This window comes from Lupinus angustifolius, chromosome LG01 (genome assembly GCF_001865875.1).
Source record: "Lupinus angustifolius cultivar Tanjil chromosome LG01, LupAngTanjil_v1.0, whole genome shotgun sequence".
NCBI classification, from domain to species: domain Eukaryota; kingdom Viridiplantae; phylum Streptophyta; class Magnoliopsida; order Fabales; family Fabaceae; genus Lupinus; species Lupinus angustifolius.
Genome location: NC_032009.1, coordinates 1,249,232 through 1,268,234, shown reverse-complemented (window position 1 = coordinate 1,268,234; position 19,003 = coordinate 1,249,232). Strand labels below are relative to the sequence as shown.

The window sequence follows — 19,003 nt, the reverse complement described above, 5'->3', positions numbered from 1 at the left end:
AAGATTGATGAAGGTGAATGTAATCATAACATAAATCTTAAGATGGGTATGTGTAACTTTTTTAAAGAAGAGAGATACTAAGTTACATTTCAGGAGGTAAGTGTGATTCTTATTCACTGTTTTTTATTGATAAAAACAAACGTTAGTATGTTAGTATTTATCATGCGAGTGAGATTCGAACCCGCAATCTTCTACTTCTACGCTCCCACAAAAGCATTTTCTTTCAATGAATTAAATCATAACAAGATGCAAAGTTTAATGCATCTATCCATTACTCAACAATATAATGAGAGAGAAAGTCAGAAACAAATTGTAAGACTTTGATCTCATGCTCAATAATACCTTTAAGAAGTGATTATTGGATGTAAAATTTAATCAGTTCATCTATCCACGTAAATAACTAAATAATAAAAGCAATATATAATTGAAAGAGGACAAATAATAGAGTCTATTTGAAGGAAGTGGTTTCCAACGTATATATATATATATATATATATATAATAATGTAGTCCATAGACGTGTGAGGATCTGAATATTTAATAATGCCAGCTTCATGATGCTGAAGTTGAACGAACACTTAAATGGAAGATCAATAGCAACAATATAGTTATAGTTATAAATATATTTAAGTACAATTATATGAAGTAAAAAAATAGTGTACGTTTATTTTCTTCCTTTCACATCAAATGTTGGTCAATACTTGATAATATATAAAAAATAGGAGTCAAAATAATCTCATCACTCTGTACAACACGCTGCCATAACTTGCGTTTAGACGAAAGATATATTCAAAGTATTCAATGGAGGTGTCCTATGTTTTTCATATATATGAAGGTTAGAAATTCGGGATTAGTGGTTTTGACCAAAATTTAATAACCCGCAAAATCCTACTAGACAAAGTACCTTTACAAGATATTCTCACATTTTCATTCAAATTAATTCTTTTTAGATATGCATTTCTCCTTATAAATGTTGCTATAATTGAGTATTTATATTTGTCATTTTACCTAAGAATCCAACAAGGTCTTATTATCATTGGTGAGAGATAGCAAATTAAAAAAAAAAGTTATAAGGTGATTTAATGGTTTGAGATGAAATGAAAAAGATTGATGATTCGAATCTTGCCCACAACAAATACTATCAATTCTCGATAAAAAAGGTTACCTTAACCAACTGTCAAATCCTTCTTATTTATTAGATGTAGTACCTATGTACCCCTACTTTTAGTTTCCTATATACCCCTACTTTTATTTCCTATGTACCTTGGTCTAGTGATAGTAGCAATATATATAATGAAGAGGTTTGACAATATGGTCTTAATGACCTTATAGTTCCTTGAACGCAAAGGAAGCTTCATTGGAATAAGAATGGTCGACAATTTTTGTCCCCTCTCACCATATGCTGAACCTTCCAAATTAACTCAACCCCTCTCTCTTTTTCTCCCTCTTACCCATTAATATATCATATAACTATATAAATAAAATTCATATAACCTAAAGTCTCATGGAAGCAATCACTCTCATATCCCATGTCAAGCTTTTGTAGCACCATTTCTTATCCATGCTTGGCACCTTCAAGCTGTAGTCAACGCTTCAAAAGTCTCATTTCTTCTAAAACTTCCTATCATTATTATTGTTTATATTCTCCCTCTCCATGCAATCTTTCTACTCATTTTATTGTACTTTATACCCATCATGGCTATGATTCTTAAATTCCAATATGTATTTAGCTTCATTATTTGGCTCTTCCTCTTTGTCATACTCTTTCATGGCTGGTTTGGTTTCAGATCCGATATTGGTAACAACAACATAGGCAACTTATATGTGTCTCATAATAGAAAAATGTTAGCAACCGGATTTAACTTCACCCGACTTCATCACCACCATCATCATCATCGACATCACCACCACCACCAGAATCACGTTGTGGCGAATGCAAACCCAGCAGAAAGTGAGATTGATCCACGTTATGGTGTTGAGAAACGCCTTGTTCCAACTGGTCCAAATCCATTGCACCATTAATGAGGTTCACATTCTTTTTGTTTTTCTTTTAATATTTTGGTGATAATGTAATTTTATGTACCGATCAAAGGATGAATTTGTCTAGTATAGTAAAAAAAATTGTTACATAGGGTCCCCTCTTCAAAGTGATCAACAAATTATTCATATAAAAATGTATACTTCTCCGTTCTGTTTATATTAATTTATAATTCATGATATGCACAACAATTTATTCTAATGTGAATAATTCGCTTCTAATAATTAATGTCATTTTTATGTAGTTTGGTTTTCAATCATGCACAGTCCAATTTGTCCAACTAAATTTGTTTAAACACTAGCTATGCAAATTGATTTAAAAAATAGACTATTTTTTGTTTTATTCGTAGTGGTTGTGGCGTTACGGCACATCACGGAAGAAGAAATAAACAATATAAATCTGTAGTGGATATGCTTTTAATATTGTGATAATAAGGAGGTTTGAAAATAAGAGTGATTGTGCATGGTCATTGCTACAAAAGGGTTGACTTTAAACTAAACATGAATGAACACATGCTCTACATTTTGATAATATAATCATGTAGGTTTTTGCTGTAATTGTCTCTTTTTTCTAAGTAAATATTGGGTTTCATTTTATAATCATTAAAACTTGTATTAAATAACATACTAACATATATTACCATCAAATCTAAGGTCTTATTGCCTTGGGTCATATTCCATCACTTTCTAAATTTCTTTTGTGACTTCTAATTTCAACATGGGTGGGTATTAGTTTGATGAAAGTGTAACTTTTTTTCATTTCTTTTCTCAGTGGAGTAGAGGCATCCAATGAGCACTAAATTTGAGTGGATTGTGAAATTTTGCTTTTTTGGTATGTTTGGTGGAGTGGTTAATTATGGCCTTATGGTTGAAAATCATTTTTCACTCTTCCCATAAGTATATTTGGTGGTTAATTTTATAGGTGTCTATAGTCTCATATTATGAAAATCTAATATTAGTCTTCCGCTTTGATAAACTTTTGTCTATGCTAGTTACTTTAGTTCCCCAATAACATGTAAATTTCACTTTAGTCTCTACCTAAATCATCATCTTTATAAACTATTACCCAAATTCCCAAACTCCATAAACCATATTCTTCATCATCTTCTGCCTTCATTATTGGGTAATATTTTAATCTTTGAAAGGGTTGAGCATATGCTTGGGTCATGTCATATCATGTGTGCGTGAAACTATTGCCAAACTACTTGGTTGACTTTTGATATTGTAACTAGAAAGTGGTGGAAACTAGAGACTCCACTTTGCTTATGGAGGAATTTGCTCAACTAGACCCTCACTTCTAGTAGATGTTGAAAACTCAATACTTTCGATCATTATAGAGTCACAAGGTGGTTTGATGGTGAATAAAGATAACTTAAGGAATGAAGTATAGGAGGTTGTCAGTTTGAGTCCCACTATCAACAAAAAATAAGAGTTATAAAGTGGTTTGATGGTTAGAGTGAAGGAGATTGAAAGTGAAATCTTACCCACAATAAAATATTAACGTACTAATAATTACAGATAAAAGAAAATACTTTCAATCATGATTTAGCAAGTAATCCATCAGGTGTAAATCCATCTCGACTCTTCCACTTATAAAAATAAATCAATTACTATATTAAATCGGGCTCTTTTAATTTTACTAATAGATAATTAATCATCCATCCATTTATTTCAACTCATTCGATCAAGTATATTCCACTTTTTTCGATTGAGGATTTTTCTCACTAGACCGTAGTTTTTTTAAGGTGATTTTGTATGTGGGAAAAGTTAAATGAATTGGATCTGAGTTGGATAATATTTCCTTTGATGATAATTAAACCCAACCAACTCATCAATAAAATTTTAATTATAAGAATAGCTGAAAGAACACACATGCAAATACTGATAGGTCCAACAGTAACTCGTTTTCTCAATTGGGCCTCTAGTTAATGTTTCATTTCATTCACAAAACAAGGAGGTTGGGCTTTTAATTACCCTTACAAAAAAAACGAATTAAATCCCACTTTTTATATATATATCTATACTTCTATACTATATATAAAGCCAAAACTTGAAATAATTTCTCTCATAGTATAATTTTTATTTCCTATATTATCCTTAACATTATTTAATTTTAAAAAAAAATTGTATAATCATAAGCAACTAACACCAATACATTAATTAACCACATATCTCACCTTAAATTAAACATTATCATAGAAAAATAAAAATATAAAGTACACCGAACACAACAATACATTTTAATTCAAAAAAATGAAATATATAAAAAATGAATATGTAGTATTACACAATATTCGCCGGTACACACTAGTTATTAATAAAAGCAAAATAAATAATAACTACCAGACATAATATTATATTCCAAACTTATCATTTTGTATTATTAATAACTAGTATAAACTTTCATACATTATTTCATTGTTTTCATTTTTTATATTAATATCATTAATCTTTTAAACATTATCTTATTTATATATTCTCTCTTTCTCAACCCAAGAAGAACACACGAAATGAGAAATTCACATAAATACTCTATAATGATTATTAAAGACATAAAATGAGAAATCAACATAAGTTTTATGTATATCATATTAACTACCATGTGTTATCTTCTTAAATTTTCACTATCTATTGAGTTTATATATTGCATTTCTTATATTTAAATTGTTTTTTAAATAATATAACATGAAGATGATACATTCTATATCAGAAAAATAAGAACGCGGATGACCGATACAGAGCGTCACTTGACACACTAATTTATATCTATACTATTAATAAAGGGAAAAACACAAAATAACCACCCATCATGGTGTAATTTGTGTTTTCCTATTTTGCCCTCAATATCTTTTTATTTCTACCAAAAAACCATATAATATTATTTTCTTATTTTATCCTTATTATCTTCTTATTTTAAAAATGTATTTAAAGTAGAAACTATACATTACAAACGATAGGAAAACGGGTTGACAGTCACGACAGTGCATTTAACACGCTAGTTATATATAAAGCTAAAACTTGAAATAAATATCATCACGATTCTATTTTCCTATTTTGCCCTTGTATTTTTTATTTCTAAAGTAAAATTATATAATAAGTTGGATAGTATAGTAAATACGAAAATTATAACATGAAGTACATCCAATAAAATAAAAGTGTGAGTCAGTAGACACAGAGTATCTGTCGACACACTAATATGTATAAAACAATTTAGAATTGAAACCATTTAAAATTTAGTAAAATTATACATATAATCATTATTTTCAACACATATATAATTACCTCTAATTTTATAAGTATACATTATAAGGAGCATATCACACAAGATATGAGTGTAATTATATTAACTTTCTTTTTTCTTTTTTTCAAGGGAGATAAATGTAATTTTCAATCAAGGGTGATAAGTTTAATTAAGGTGTTAATATAATTTACTCTAAAAACATCAAAACACACTTATCCATATTAATTAATCTTTTTCCGTCCTTTTCACTATTTTTGTTATTCTCTCACAAATGAACAACAATGTAAAAATAAGAACCACATATCTGTATAAGAGAAAAAGATGTATACATTGATAGTATATGAGTTTTATATACTATCATTACATCATCACCATCAATTTTTAATTATTATTGATTTTTCAAACAAAAGAAAATTCAAATAAATAATAGATGATGAAATGCATGTATATATATTTTTACACTGCAAATGTATATATTTTACACTTTTGTATAAATTTATATGAATGTGTTGTATTAGATTTTATTAAAAAATACACTAATGAACACATGTATATAGTTATATAGAAAGAAATAAAAAAGCACAATGCATGATGGAATTATACCGATGAATAAAAAGCAACACATCCGCAAAGTTCTTTTCAGTAGAGGGTTGTAGTTGACCTACACGAGAGTGTACCCTAGACACAAACATACATAATAGTCATTAACCTAATCTAACACCTTATAATTATGGATATAAATGAACCCTTAAAAGGGAAGGTAACCTAATCCATACCTCATATAATAATAGTAAGATATGGCTTTTATGTTCCTTTAATGTTATTATTCTTTTGTTTAAAGGTTATAGATATTTTTTATTAATAAAGAATTATCTTATCTTAGCTGATATTCAGTTAGTTTTATTTTATTTAAGTTTAAATATAATTTAATTTTTTATTATGTTAGTTATTATTTGAGTTTACTATCATATTGATTATAACAACTTATGATCTGAGAATATGGTTATATAATAAGTTGTTTAGATTACTAACTCATTCTTGAGTTTGATCAATCTTTATAATTTATAGATTGCTGCAAAAGGTAGGTTTATTTGCATAATTCAGACCTACTAATATTCTATATTTAATAATTTAATTGTGTATAATTTTTTATGGAATCTAATAAACTATATAAGAATTATATCTTTGCCATTAAACCGACCAGGTGGTGTTTTTCTTTTCAATAAATTAGTAAAAAGAAAGGATTTAATGTGAAAAACTTGTCATACAAGTTAATGTGACCACAAGAAATGATGTCGATTATGGGTCCAATACTATAGGTCCTCAGACCCCAGGATTCCAAAAGCTAAGACCTGGCTTTAACATTATTATCATAATCTAAAGTTTTGAAGATAAAATATAATTGAATATCCAATGTGGTTTAATTCTTGGCCTCTCCAAAAATGTGGCCAAGATCATGACTGAGTGGAAATCATAATCTGATGCTGACCAATTTTTACATATACTCATGAACTCATCACCCACGTATTACTATTAGATTCAATTAAAAATTAAAATCAACTAGTGGAGATTTTGTTAGATGTATTTTCATATAAGAAAAGACAATTAAAAATTACATGACATAATCTATGCGCATTAAAAATTACAAATTCTTACACCAATGGCATTCCTAATTAATAGTTTCTTTGTGAGGCGTAGAGATTTATTTATTTATTAGTTGAGTGCCCTATAAAAAATTAATTGAATAATGTCATGCGGTGTTTTATTAGTTTGAATCACATGTACAAATAATTACATTTCAGCCACATGTCAGGAACATCATGGGTGACATTCTTACTAATACTCATTTCATCCCATAATTTTATTTCTCCAAGATTAATGTACATAAATTATAAAAATATTAAAAAGTATTGTGTTTTGGATAAAACATCCTAATTATTTTTTCGATATTAACAAGTATAATTGATTCGTAAAAAATAATATGTATAATTATCGAATGACATAAAATTGAGAAATTTTTATTTGCCTAAATCATGGAATTTAAAAAATACAATAATTTTGAAGAAAAAAGAGTTAAGAACAACTAGAGTGATGAAATTATGATAGTAGTAAAGTAGCTATTCAACCATAAACTCAAAACACATTAAATTAGGACAACCATGTGTTAGTCACTCTATAGATTTGATTTTTTGGTATAGACACATATATTCTCTCCCACAAAGAGAATCACCTCAAATTAAGACATGAAGTTAGTTTTTTTAACAATTAAATTTCACATACAATACTACTTACAAGTTTATCTTTTATATTCCAAAACTTAATTCCTAAACCATTAATAATTTGGTTATTCTAACAAAAGAAAAATAATTTCCTCACATAATTTATTAGTTGATGACCAAGCATGAAAAAAAATAAAGGAGAACGAGTCATAGTATCACCAAACAAACAAAATTTCCTTACTAACTTGAAAATAAAATGAAATCAATAAAAAATACACTGACACTTGCGCACGCCTATATAAACCTCCTAAAATTTCGAAGCCAAAGAAATTCAAAACGAAAAAGAGAATCTGAAAGAGAAAGCATCGATGGTAGAAGTTACATCACCACCGATGCACCAAACCAATACCTTCCTCCGAACCATATCTCTATTTCTGGCTCTGATAACCAAAGGAGCCAGCCGTTTAACGAGGAGGATGCACAAGGCGGCGATGATAGACGACGACTGGAAAATCGAGCTGAGGACGGCGAAATCGCCGTTTGCGAGTCCAAAGAAGTTTCTGAAGAATATAAGTAGCAAAGTTAAGTCTCCGTTGAAGAGGAAAATCCGGCGGGAGGATGATTCGGCGGCGGAGAGTTGGGGACACGGCGGAGTGTGGCAGAAGGAGATATTGATGGGAGAGAAATGTGAGCCGTTGGATATGCCAGGAGTAATTTACTACGATGGTACAGGGAAGCAGACCAGTGGATTTCCGTACAAATCACCGCCACGTGTCAGTCCATTGCCACGTTACTACACTCCTCACCACTAGACTAGACCGGAACATAAAGGGGATCAAGTTTGTATCATACATTTGTATACTCATGTATTATATGATTGATCAGAAAAATATTCAATAATTATAATTTAAATAATTTTTTTCTACTAATTAGAGTTTGTGATATATGACGTGACACAAAAAGTAAGACAATATATATCGTCCAACCAAAAAATATGTCCATGTACCAATATAAAATTTAAATCTTAATTATTTTACTATTTTGCTACTTTTTTCTTCATTAAGAATGTACTCTATGCTACTCACATTTTTTTGTTCTAACTTTTGTATCATTCTATATATTCCTCATTTTTTATTTGTCACAAAAATAAAACATGAATTAGAGAATTTTAAATTTTCTAACCAATAAAAATAAAAAATATGAAAAATGGTACAAAGTTTGAAATAGAATATGTGGTCTCCTCGGTACCGGTCAACATTACTAGTTAGTTTTGTTGCTTTTTATTGGTGAAGATTTGTGTAGAGTTTAGGAAGTGGTTGGCCTCTCTCCTATAGGGCTTAATTTTAGTTTAGGAAATTGTATTTCTGCAAATTATATGATCTCATATTCCCTATGTTTTCTATTGTATCTTTTTAAGAAAAATATGTATTTCTACTTAACATAAAAAAAGAAGAAAGTTTATGAGTTAACTATATTAATTAGCTAATTGAATATGTATTTATGTCCTACGAGACAAATAATAGAAAACAGAGAAAATATGCAATTTGAATCATTCCGGTAAAAATATATTAAAAATTAAATACTATTACCAATAAGGCCTCCTAGAGTTTATAAATTACTGATTCCTTAATTATGATGTCCGAAATGTATATGTAAAACAAGTTTTTATAGATAAAATTGACTAATAACTACAACTTAAAATATTGGTTTTGGTTCCTATCATTTATTTATATATATATATTTAAGTGTTACGAAATATGATTGTGAAATAACTTTGAAGTTTTTAATTTTTTCGTTATCCTCCCAAACTTAATTCGCTAATTGAGTCCTCTAATTCTTTCTTGATTTTTGTTTACTTATATATAAAATAGTAAGATGTAGATTCTATTCCTGTCTACCTAATACGCATGATGGACACTTTAGCGCATGTAAATTGAGATTCTGTTGCCACTAAGCCATGCTTCCATTCACTTATACTCTGGAATTTGCTTTGCTTCTGGGTCCCCACTAAATGTGTCTGTCATAATAATTCCTAATATCACTGTGTTTGAATCCAAGTAGAGTTTAAAATCTGTGTACTCACAGTATAAAGTTTTTTACACTACCAATGATAGTTAATAAATTAATAGTAGATGATTGACTAACAATGTAAATTTTACCCTGTATATGTTGAATCCTTGGAAGTATTATATAACCTGGGGATGAGAAAAAAACAACAAAAGAAAGATAAATAACAGTTGTTGCTGCGAGGATAAGATAAAAATTAGAACAGTCACTTTCAAATGATATTATAAATTTGGATGATCTATATATAAACTCATTTATACGTTAATAATAAAAAGTATTTGATTAGGTCCAATTCTTCTCATATGATGCAACAAAGACACTTTAAACTATAGATATTACACTGTTGAAAAATAATATTAGAGATTTAATTTTTATGTTGTACATATAAAAAATTATTGATGGAGGAAAAAAAAATTCATTTTACTTATCTTCATGGTTTGAAAGGAATTTGTCTTCATTCAAGTAGCGGTTGGGTTACATCCTTAATAATAATAAAAAAACCTTTCACGATTATTTTTCTATTTTATAGGTAAGGGAAGAAATTTGTCATAAAATATAATTATTGGAGTAATTAATTGTTAAGCATAAGATAATCTTTTGTGATTTTGTCCAACTTTCGGGCAAAGCATAGAAAAGAACTAATATAAAGTTTTAGTTGTGAATAACTGCTTTTATTGCATAAAACAATGAAATTTATTGAGATACTCAAATATTAAAATGAGATATGCAAAAGTTTAATCGAAGGACATATTTAAAGAATTATATTTTTCTATTGTAGTGTCAATAACAAAGAATTCTATTTTTTAGATGAAGTATTCTTTTATAGTATACTTTAGAGGCTCTCCTCTTCTCTCATTCCCCAAGATGCATGAGATTGAGCAGATAATGTTTTTTGTGAAACTCAACCTCCCATCTCTCTATTCTCACATTCTCTTTATTCTCACATCTCCCTTTTAAAAAGAATGTAAAATTTAAATATTATGCAACAATTAGATAGCAAATAATAGAAGTCAAATAATCTTCTTTTTAAAAAAAATTCCTAACCTATTGTAACCTGTTAGTGAATTTAAAAAATCAAATTTTTTTTTGAAAAATATATCTAATATATTAAATTTTGAGTATTTTTCTTTTGTTTCCCACATGTATCATTCTACTTAAGCCAATCCTGTCCGAGCCGGAAACATCCACAGGTACGTAAGACTAACTCTCCCAACAAACATTTTTTCCATACACAAGACTCGAACCCGAAACCTTGTTTAAGAGAAAGGGATTGGAAATTTGTGAAAATGAATTGGAAAATTGTGGTGTTAATGATGTGGTCAAATCTATGTTGGTAGTTGACTTTATATTACATAGTTGACTTGGGCTAGAATGGACAATGAGTGAAACTGAGAAAGAGTGCATGACCCGATAATAAAAAACAAATTGTAGTTTACATTGAACGAGTCACAACTCCAACTGAGAACAATTTGGTTTGGTTTATTTTGTTCCATCTTTTATTTTATTAAAATAATTTATTTCAGTAGCATATCAAACTCGTTTAGAATGCTTAGGTGTGGTGCATCAAAAGTCCCAGTCAGATTGCTTAAGCATTGCAGATCAGAATTCTCGGTTAAGATGTTTAGATATGGCACATCAGACTTGGCCAACGAGCTTGGACCAAGTGTATCAGGTCAATGCCTCATCACAATCACAAGGCATCAATTCCTTTATTTTGGAATATGTGATTGAGTTATTTGTTCGATCAGAGATAACAGATATTTGGTCAAATTTGTGAGCATATTGTTGGTCAACAAATAAGTCAACCATTACGTGTGGGGTAAGAAATTTCCTTTTATGTAATTATCACCTTTTTATTATGGGAAATTCTATTATCACTAATTAGTTAATAGTTTGTTAATTTGGTTAGGCACTTTGTATTATATATTCAATCATTGTAATCATTCAAAGATAATTGAGAATTCCTTTTTTGAGTTTCTCTTCATAACTTCTCTTTCATCTTCTATTTTTGGCTTACAATTCATTTGTTGTGTGGCAATGGAGTTTCTTTTTCTAAGAAGACCATTCATATAAACACATTATATCACCATCCCTTATTAATTTGGTAATTATAGTCTCTTTAAGGATTGATAAAGTTATTGGCCGGCCTATATATTTTTGATCAATAAATAACAAATTAAACATATAAACATACTAATAAACGCGAGCAACAATAACACACAAAAGATAAAAGATAACATGTAATGATATTTTTATCCTTTTATTTATAATGAAATCACATTTGAGAATATATGGAAAAACAACCATTTACCTCTCCTATTTTGTGGTTGATGTTGGATATGTTTGTATTCTTGTTTTAGGTACAAAAGTGGTGTTTCTATTTATAAGCAGTACCAGACAACATTAGAAACAAGAACCCGAATGTTACTGTAATTGGACTTTGTTATTTCTCATATTCCATTGTATTTACCTTTCGGCAAGTCACATCAAAAGATCAAACACAGCATCTACACCAATTTCATGTAAAAAACACATTTTTCATCACATTATGATAAAGATGATGAGAATAACAAAAGTGGTATGGTCCTTAGGTTAAAGTCACAAAATACAAAAGTAGAAAGAACAACACTGAAGCAGACACACACGCACAAAAACAAATGAATAAAATACTAAAATAGAGAGAAACTTCTACAAAGTTATACAACATAACATAACACCATGAAATAATATAATATAAACCGGTTCAAAAACCCGGTTCAACAAGTGGCTCAACCGGTTCACCTTCTGATATCAAGCACCAGGTGCTGCATCCTTCACCTTACTCTGTAAATACCCACCGTATTCTCTAGCATAATCTTTCACATGACTCGCTGTATCATAAATCCGGTTCCGTGCGTAATCAACCCGGTCTGAACCGGGTGGGTGAAGCCCTCTAAAGTAACGATAAATCCACGATAACAAAGCCACAGCAACAACGCCAAATCCAACCATTGACAAGAAGGTGGCAACTACAAGGAAGAAAATGGTTCCAAGCGGTACCCATATGGGGCTTGACACGATTATCAACGGCGAAAAGAAGATGAGAGCAAGAACGGTTCCGGCGACGGTGAGACCAGTTAGGAGGAGGAATATAGCACCGGTAACCATGAGGGTTAAGAGGCCAGCGAGGTGGGTTGAGTTAGGAGCATGATCGTGAAGTTTACGAAGGAATGTGGTTGTGATTGATCTTGGTGGTGCTCTCTGGGTTTGGGCTGAGATGAGGTTACGTTCAGCCATGGTAGAGAGCTGAAAAAGGTGAATGAAGGAGTATATATGAAAGTGTGAATGAGAGTGAGAAAGTGTAATAAAAAGAGAGAATAAGAGAGTGTATTATGCAGACAAGTGTGGTGGAAATGTCTTATTTTTGTGACATGCAATCATATACGTGGAACCTGTTTTTTTGGTTTTGGAATCCTTAGATTAAGGTACATCACTGTTTCAGACTCTGACTTTTTCTTTTTCCTTTTTTATGTATTGAAGCCTAACCAAAAACAATTAAGTAATTTAGTAAGAGTTTATGGCAGAAATCAAGTTCAAAACAAAGTACATAACTAAATTCAATAAATTCAAATATTATAAAAATAACATCTAAAATGTTGGACACATCATATTGGAACTTGGAAGGATCAAATACAAATCATTAAGACATTAGAAAATAAAATCAAAATAAAATTTCAAATATCTTAATGTTTTTACTCAGTCCAAAATCAAAATAATCAAAATTTTCATGGACTAAAAGTGTAAAACCATATTTTAGGTTTTATTTTATTCGAGAACATTATCACATATTCACATGTGAAGATAGAGAGAATCCTGATTCGTGAAGGTAAGTATCTATATAATAGTAAATTTGATTGTGTTGTGACTTATGACATGTCACTTTATGCGTATTGCTCTATACCTGTATGCTTTTTAAAGACACATTTCTTTTGTTCTATGCATAAACTGTTCCACTCTCCTTAATCCATTTATACGTGAAATATTTTATATAGTTTAATTAGTTTGATACGTCAACTTATTTTTGGCTCTCCCAAAGATTGTGGAGATGCATTTTTTACTCCAAACAGTTAGTTTCCAATAAAATTATAGTTCATAAAGTTGTCAGCAACATGCAATAACATTTGCTGTCAAAGAATGGATGGATTTATAAATTTGTACAAATTGTATCTCCTATCTCCAATTATGATGCATAAGTAATAAAAAACAATTAAATAATCAAAATGAATTGTACAAGGCTTCTAAGTTCTAAGTCCTAGTCCTACTCTATATGAAATTATGAATATGTGCTATGGTTACATAGTGCAAACGCCAATGTCTAGTGTGTTGCACTGTACACATGTGTTTTTTGTGCAGGCAGAGAGGGAGAATACCATAATCAAGGAGCATAATGATTTTTCTCTAGGTTAGTAATTTCCAGAATCCAGAACTGTACAACAATACATTAATATCATACAACAATTAAGTTTTCAAACAACAAAATACCCAGTTTCCTTTTCTAAGTTTAAGATAAGCAAAAATGAGCCAAAGTCAATATGTAATCGAAAAGTGACTGTAATGTTGCTTGTTAATTAAGCGATTGTGGCCATCTAATGCCATCTTCTGTCATTATTTTTGCTTCTTGTCAGAACTAGTCGGGCTATTATCAGTTGCAGCTGCTGCAGCTGCCAGTTCCATCAACCTCTCATAATCTATCTCATGGGACCTCGACTTAAATTTGATGCCGACTTGAATCCATGACTTGATACAAAAAATAGGCTGTGTGCAATCATGTGTCATGCAGAATCGTTGCTTGTTAATTTCGTCACCCTTGCTGCAGAAAAGTTCTTCAGGCACAACTGAAGTTGCTTGCATAGCAAGGAAATCTCTAGCCATCACTGATAGCCGTGGATAGCGTGTGCTATTCACCTTCCACCACTCTAGAACATCTGTTGGTATAGGGGCTGGAGGCTCTGAGAGGTACTGTGTAAGCTCATCAGTTGCAATACTCGTGCTTGTCCTTCGTTTCTTGCGAGCTATTTCCTCTGCGAAGGAAACACTTCCTCCGTCTTCAATTTCTTGAGCATTGTATCCAGAGCTCAGGGGTGGGAAATGTGTGGTAGAATAATTTCTTAAAAAATGGGTCCTTGCTTCATCAAGAAAATTTTCCGAGTTTAAACTCTCAGGGATCAGTTCTCCCTTGATTCTAGGATCAAGAATTGCTGTCATATAAGTAAATATGTTGCAAACCTGATTAATATAATCTCTGGCCTTTTTAGCCATTTCTTCTGCAGCACCTTTTAGCCATTCTGGGCTTTGCCGTGATTCTCTGCATGTAGCAATTGTTTCGGAGATGTGATCCATGAAGAAAAGGACAAGCCCAACTGTTGGCACCTTACTTGTGCATATGTTGTTTGTTGTCTTGTAGAATGGTTCAAGATATTGATGCATGATGTTAACCACACTTTTTTCTGAAGAGCTCAGCAGCAGCATTCTACTTCCTAGCAATTCGTCATATTTACGAGCAACAACATCCATTGATTTACCTGCCTGCATCACCAACAAGAAAAATAAAAAAAATACTAATTTACTCAATCCATCGAGTTCAAATTTGAACGATAGCATCACAAGATATCTTAACATACTTTAATGATCCAATTCATCAAGCAAACATAAAAACTTTCACTGTTCATAGTCAGACACGAGCAAATATGAAAAACTTCAGGCACATAAAGTCACTCAAAATCCAACATTTGTCTCGTAAAACATTGGTACCACAATGCTAATAGTAATTTTTAGGGTGATTCTTATGCTCATATATTAAAGCAGTTGAAAAATATAATGAGGTACCTTGCAAACAAGATCAAGCATCTGGTAGTTTCCACTCCACCTAGTTGAAACATCAAGAGGAAATTTCCAAGTACCTTCTTGATAAGCTGAAGATATATGAATAAAATCCTCAGAGATCACTGGTGAGGCATTTAACTCTATTACAAACTCCCTGATCTTAGAAATTACTTGTTTTGCTGATCTCAATCCATCTTCTATTATCAAGTTCAAAGTTCGAGCAGCGCAAGGAATATAACAGAATGGCCCTATTTTCTGACCAACAAAGTCTTCATTCAAAGTATGGCAAGCATGCATGGCATTTGGACTATTATCATGGGTAAAGGAGAGGACCCTGTTTCCGATATTGTAATATTTAAGAACTTCTACAAGGGATCGATAGATCTCTGCACCCCCACAAGGATAGGGTATGCGACAAATATCAAGAAGCATTTTCTGGAAGCACCAGTTTTCGTCAATCCATTGACATGTTACACTCATATAGAAGATCTCTTCAAAGGAAGTCCATAAATCAAGTGTGATGGATAACTTCGAAGAAACCTGTTCTAACAATGATCTTACATCTTCCCTCATGCTTCTGAAAACTTCATCAAGTACGGTTCTATACTTGTCACTTGGCCAGAGTTGTATAGATGGATTTAGAAACTTGTACGAATTTACAAGCCAATCCTCTTCAAGAGTTGAAGGGGGAAGAGAAGCCGAAACAAGCCACCTAATGAGCAACCAATTTAGATAATCATAATCTACCTCGTTTGGTTTTCCTTGAGCCTGAGACTTCTTGACCACAGCAGTAGGCCGGGTTGCCGAATTGCTAACAGCATCAACTGACTTATCGTAACCTGGATGGCGATTACCAAGATGCCTCCCCAAATTACCTTCATGGATAATGGAACATCAGTGGATGTACAAAAAATCACATTTGGCAGAAACAAATCTTCATAACCAATGATATTACAAATTTTGACATAGATTCAAATATATTCTGAAATATCAAAATAAAAGGACAAATTCTGAAACAATTAACTTGAGGAAATGACAAAAGTTTAAGACAATAAAATAACTGCTTTTTTATAACATAAGACTTTATTAAGAGAGACGAGAAAAGTACAAATGCAAGAGGATAAGAAATACTCAAGAACTAGAAGAACAAAAACTAAAAGGAAAAGAAAAACTAAGAACAAGAAGCATGCAACAAAGCATGCCAATCTTTTGTACATCTATATATCAATGGGGTGGGTGAAGTCGCCTAAAGTTAATAATTGGGAACTTCTATATATCAATGGGGCAAAGACAATGTTCACCATAGACATCAAACAAGTTATTCCAGAGAAAGGGAACCTCTGAGCAATGCAAGAACTTAAGGTTTCGTAGCAATGGGCTAGGGTGGATTATGACAAACTTAAGTGATGAAATGATAAACATCCCATTGGATAGGAAAACCATCAAGGTAACGATCAATAAGAAAAGATGGTGCATAAAATTACCTGTGGCAGTTGCAATAGAATAGCTCTGTCCGCAAAACTTACATCTCCGAGTCTTCCCATCTGTGGCTGTCTCAAAGTACTTCAGATAAACAGATGTCATTGTTTTCTTTCTTGGCTTCAATGAAGTGATAGGAACTGCTGTTTCTGAACAACCCAAACCAATATTCACCGAGTCCATATTTGAAATAAGTGCAACCTCCATCATGGATTTATGGTCGTCTGCTCAAAGAAGTATAAAAAAAGGAACTCAGTCATTGACAATGTACAGCTTCAAGTTTGAGATAGACAACCATACAGAAAACAAAAGGTGAATTTTAAAGACTATGTAACAAATAAAATGCGCAAAAAACAGTTCTCTTCTCTATCTTTGATTTCATTGACAATGTAATGTTGAATCAGCCTTGAAACTATAGTTCACAGACTTCATTTAATTGATTTGGGCACTGATATATTCAACATGTATTGGAGGTTCAGAGTGTATAATTAATTTTCTTCACCAGAAATATTAACAATAACAACAACTTGAACTACAGAAGCCGGTTTTGCTATTTCGAAAAGAATTAGGATCAAGCAACACAATCCTGTTTTGAACCTAATTTATGTCATTAACAAATGGCAAAGAAAATCTTAAAGTATACTGCATCAGTTCTTTCATCAAGGCAACATCAACATTGTCTCCTTTGCACAACTTAGCTAGCTACTTTTTCGTATTGTGGGAACTTGTTAATTTGATCAACATTGTGCTGATAAACGCATTATAAGTATATCATGCACAAGTAAAATATTTTGATTTACACAATTACATTTTTTTTACAAAGAAAAATTCATTAAGAAGGAAGAGGATAACAAAATAGGGGCATGAAATATCCTCCACCAAAAAACTACAGAGTGATAAAAACACAAGAACAGCCAAAAAGTTCTAAAAAGACAGTGCATGCATATCCTCATGAGAAAACAAAAATACACTCTAAGGAACTAAGATACTATGCTGTGTAATTAGTTAGTTAGATGTGAATCATTGTAGTAACTAAGTGATGGTTAACTCTTGTCAAAAAAGTTGAGATCCCAAAACACAAGAGGTTGGAAATTAATGATTTTTATGAGAAATGTGAATGTATTATGTGAATGAGAATAGTTAAAGAAAGAGAGGTACTTGTAGTATATAGTTGGAAGAAGCAAAATAGGTAGCTACCTTTGTAAGAAGTTCTGTACTGGTTACTGTTATTACCACCCCACTCCATTTAGTAATGTTATTTACCTTTACCAACAGCTATCACTTGTTTTATTCTGATCCATCTACCACAATAGTAAGAGGTGAAAAGGAAGCATTTTTAGTATGTTAACAATGAAATAAAGTGGTGAAGTATGATTAGAATGAAAAACATGGAACTGGGCATACCAGGGGATGAGAATTCATGAGAAAAAAAGCTTCAAAATTCAATTTTGGAGGAAAATTATGATGACAGAGTTAGAGAGAGAGAGAGAGAAGGAGAGAGAAAAATGGAGGGAGAAGATGAGAGCTGAAGAGGAAGATCGGCGTGGATCTAAGCCGAGAGAGAAAGAAAGAAGAAAAGAGATTGAAGATGAGTTTGTTGTTGTTGTTGAAGCCGCGTTGAAGATGAATCAGATCTGTGGCTTCAAGACAGAGACAGAGAAAGAAAAGAAACAACAAAAGCTGTTGTGTTTTTGTTTTGTTGGCTCAATCTTTGTTTCACTAAGCCATTAATTTTAGCTTAGTTATGTTATAATTTAAGCCAGCTTTTTCACCAGCCCAACCTACTTATTTCTATTATTTGGCTTCTTTTTTTATGAAATTAGATTAAATTAAATTGTGACCTCTTCTTTTTTGCTTCATCACCCCACAATAAATAAATTATTACTTTGAGACATATATTTAACCATAACTTTTAGATGTTTATCCTACATCTATCTTTGTAGGAAAAGACAAAAAATATCTCTGACTAAGAATTGCAACAAGTTAATCTTAAAATAATCATAATTAATGCTAATCACATAAAATAGGTGATTCCTTGAATGCTAACTCACGCTTTTACCACTGCACAAAACCTTCTATAGAGAGATATATTTCTTTTA

The 19,003-nt window shown here is 31.3% G+C and overlaps 3 protein-coding genes across 4 annotated transcripts; 1 reads left to right on the top strand and 2 right to left on the bottom strand.

Moving 5' to 3' along the window:
• Positions 7,834 to 8,335, top strand: LOC109342108. The gene has a single exon (XM_019580124.1). It carries the CDS (start codon positions 7,865 to 7,867, stop codon positions 8,306 to 8,308), a length of 444 nt encoding a protein of 147 aa, XP_019435669.1. The 5' UTR covers positions 7,834 to 7,864; the 3' UTR covers positions 8,309 to 8,335.
• LOC109345071 (oleosin 1-like) lies at positions 12,085 to 13,028 on the bottom strand. The gene has a single exon (XM_019583854.1). The coding sequence runs from the start codon at positions 12,837 to 12,839 to the stop codon at positions 12,354 to 12,356; it is 486 nt and encodes a 161-aa protein (XP_019439399.1). The 5' UTR covers positions 12,840 to 13,028; the 3' UTR covers positions 12,085 to 12,353.
• On the bottom strand, positions 13,970 to 18,618 carry LOC109345060 (putative AC transposase). 2 transcript variants are annotated; one of them, XM_019583831.1, is made up of 5 exons: positions 18,309 to 18,618; positions 18,063 to 18,205; positions 16,910 to 17,128; positions 15,429 to 16,300; positions 13,970 to 15,128 (listed from the first exon to the last, which is right to left on the bottom strand). In XM_019583831.1, the coding sequence occupies exons 2-5, from the start codon at positions 18,148 to 18,150 to the stop codon at positions 14,208 to 14,210; spliced, it is 2,100 nt and encodes a 699-aa protein (XP_019439376.1). In that variant the 5' UTR covers positions 18,151 to 18,205; positions 18,309 to 18,618; the 3' UTR covers positions 13,970 to 14,207. The 2 variants fall into 2 exon arrangements, with proteins under 2 accessions (XP_019439376.1, XP_019439387.1); XM_019583842.1 differs by having other exon boundaries at positions 18,102 to 18,205; positions 18,309 to 18,616.

Excerpts from the sequence above, each read along its gene's own strand:
- LOC109345060 (XM_019583831.1), bottom strand. The coding sequence starts at position 18,150 with ATGGAGTGGGGTGGTAATAACAGTAACCAGTACAGAACTTCTTACAAA. Across the intron at positions 17,129-18,062 it reads CTTCCAACTATATACTACAA|ACGACCATAAATCCATGATG; the intron begins GTACCTCTCTTT and ends TTCTTTGAGCAG. Across the intron at positions 16,301-16,909 it reads TTCTATTGCAACTGCCACAG|GTAATTTGGGGAGGCATCTT; the intron begins GTAATTTTATGC and ends TTATCCATGAAG.
- LOC109342108 (XM_019580124.1), top strand. The coding sequence starts at position 7,865 with ATGGTAGAAGTTACATCACCACCGATGCACCAAACCAATACCTTCCTC.
- LOC109345071 (XM_019583854.1), bottom strand. The coding sequence starts at position 12,839 with ATGGCTGAACGTAACCTCATCTCAGCCCAAACCCAGAGAGCACCACCA.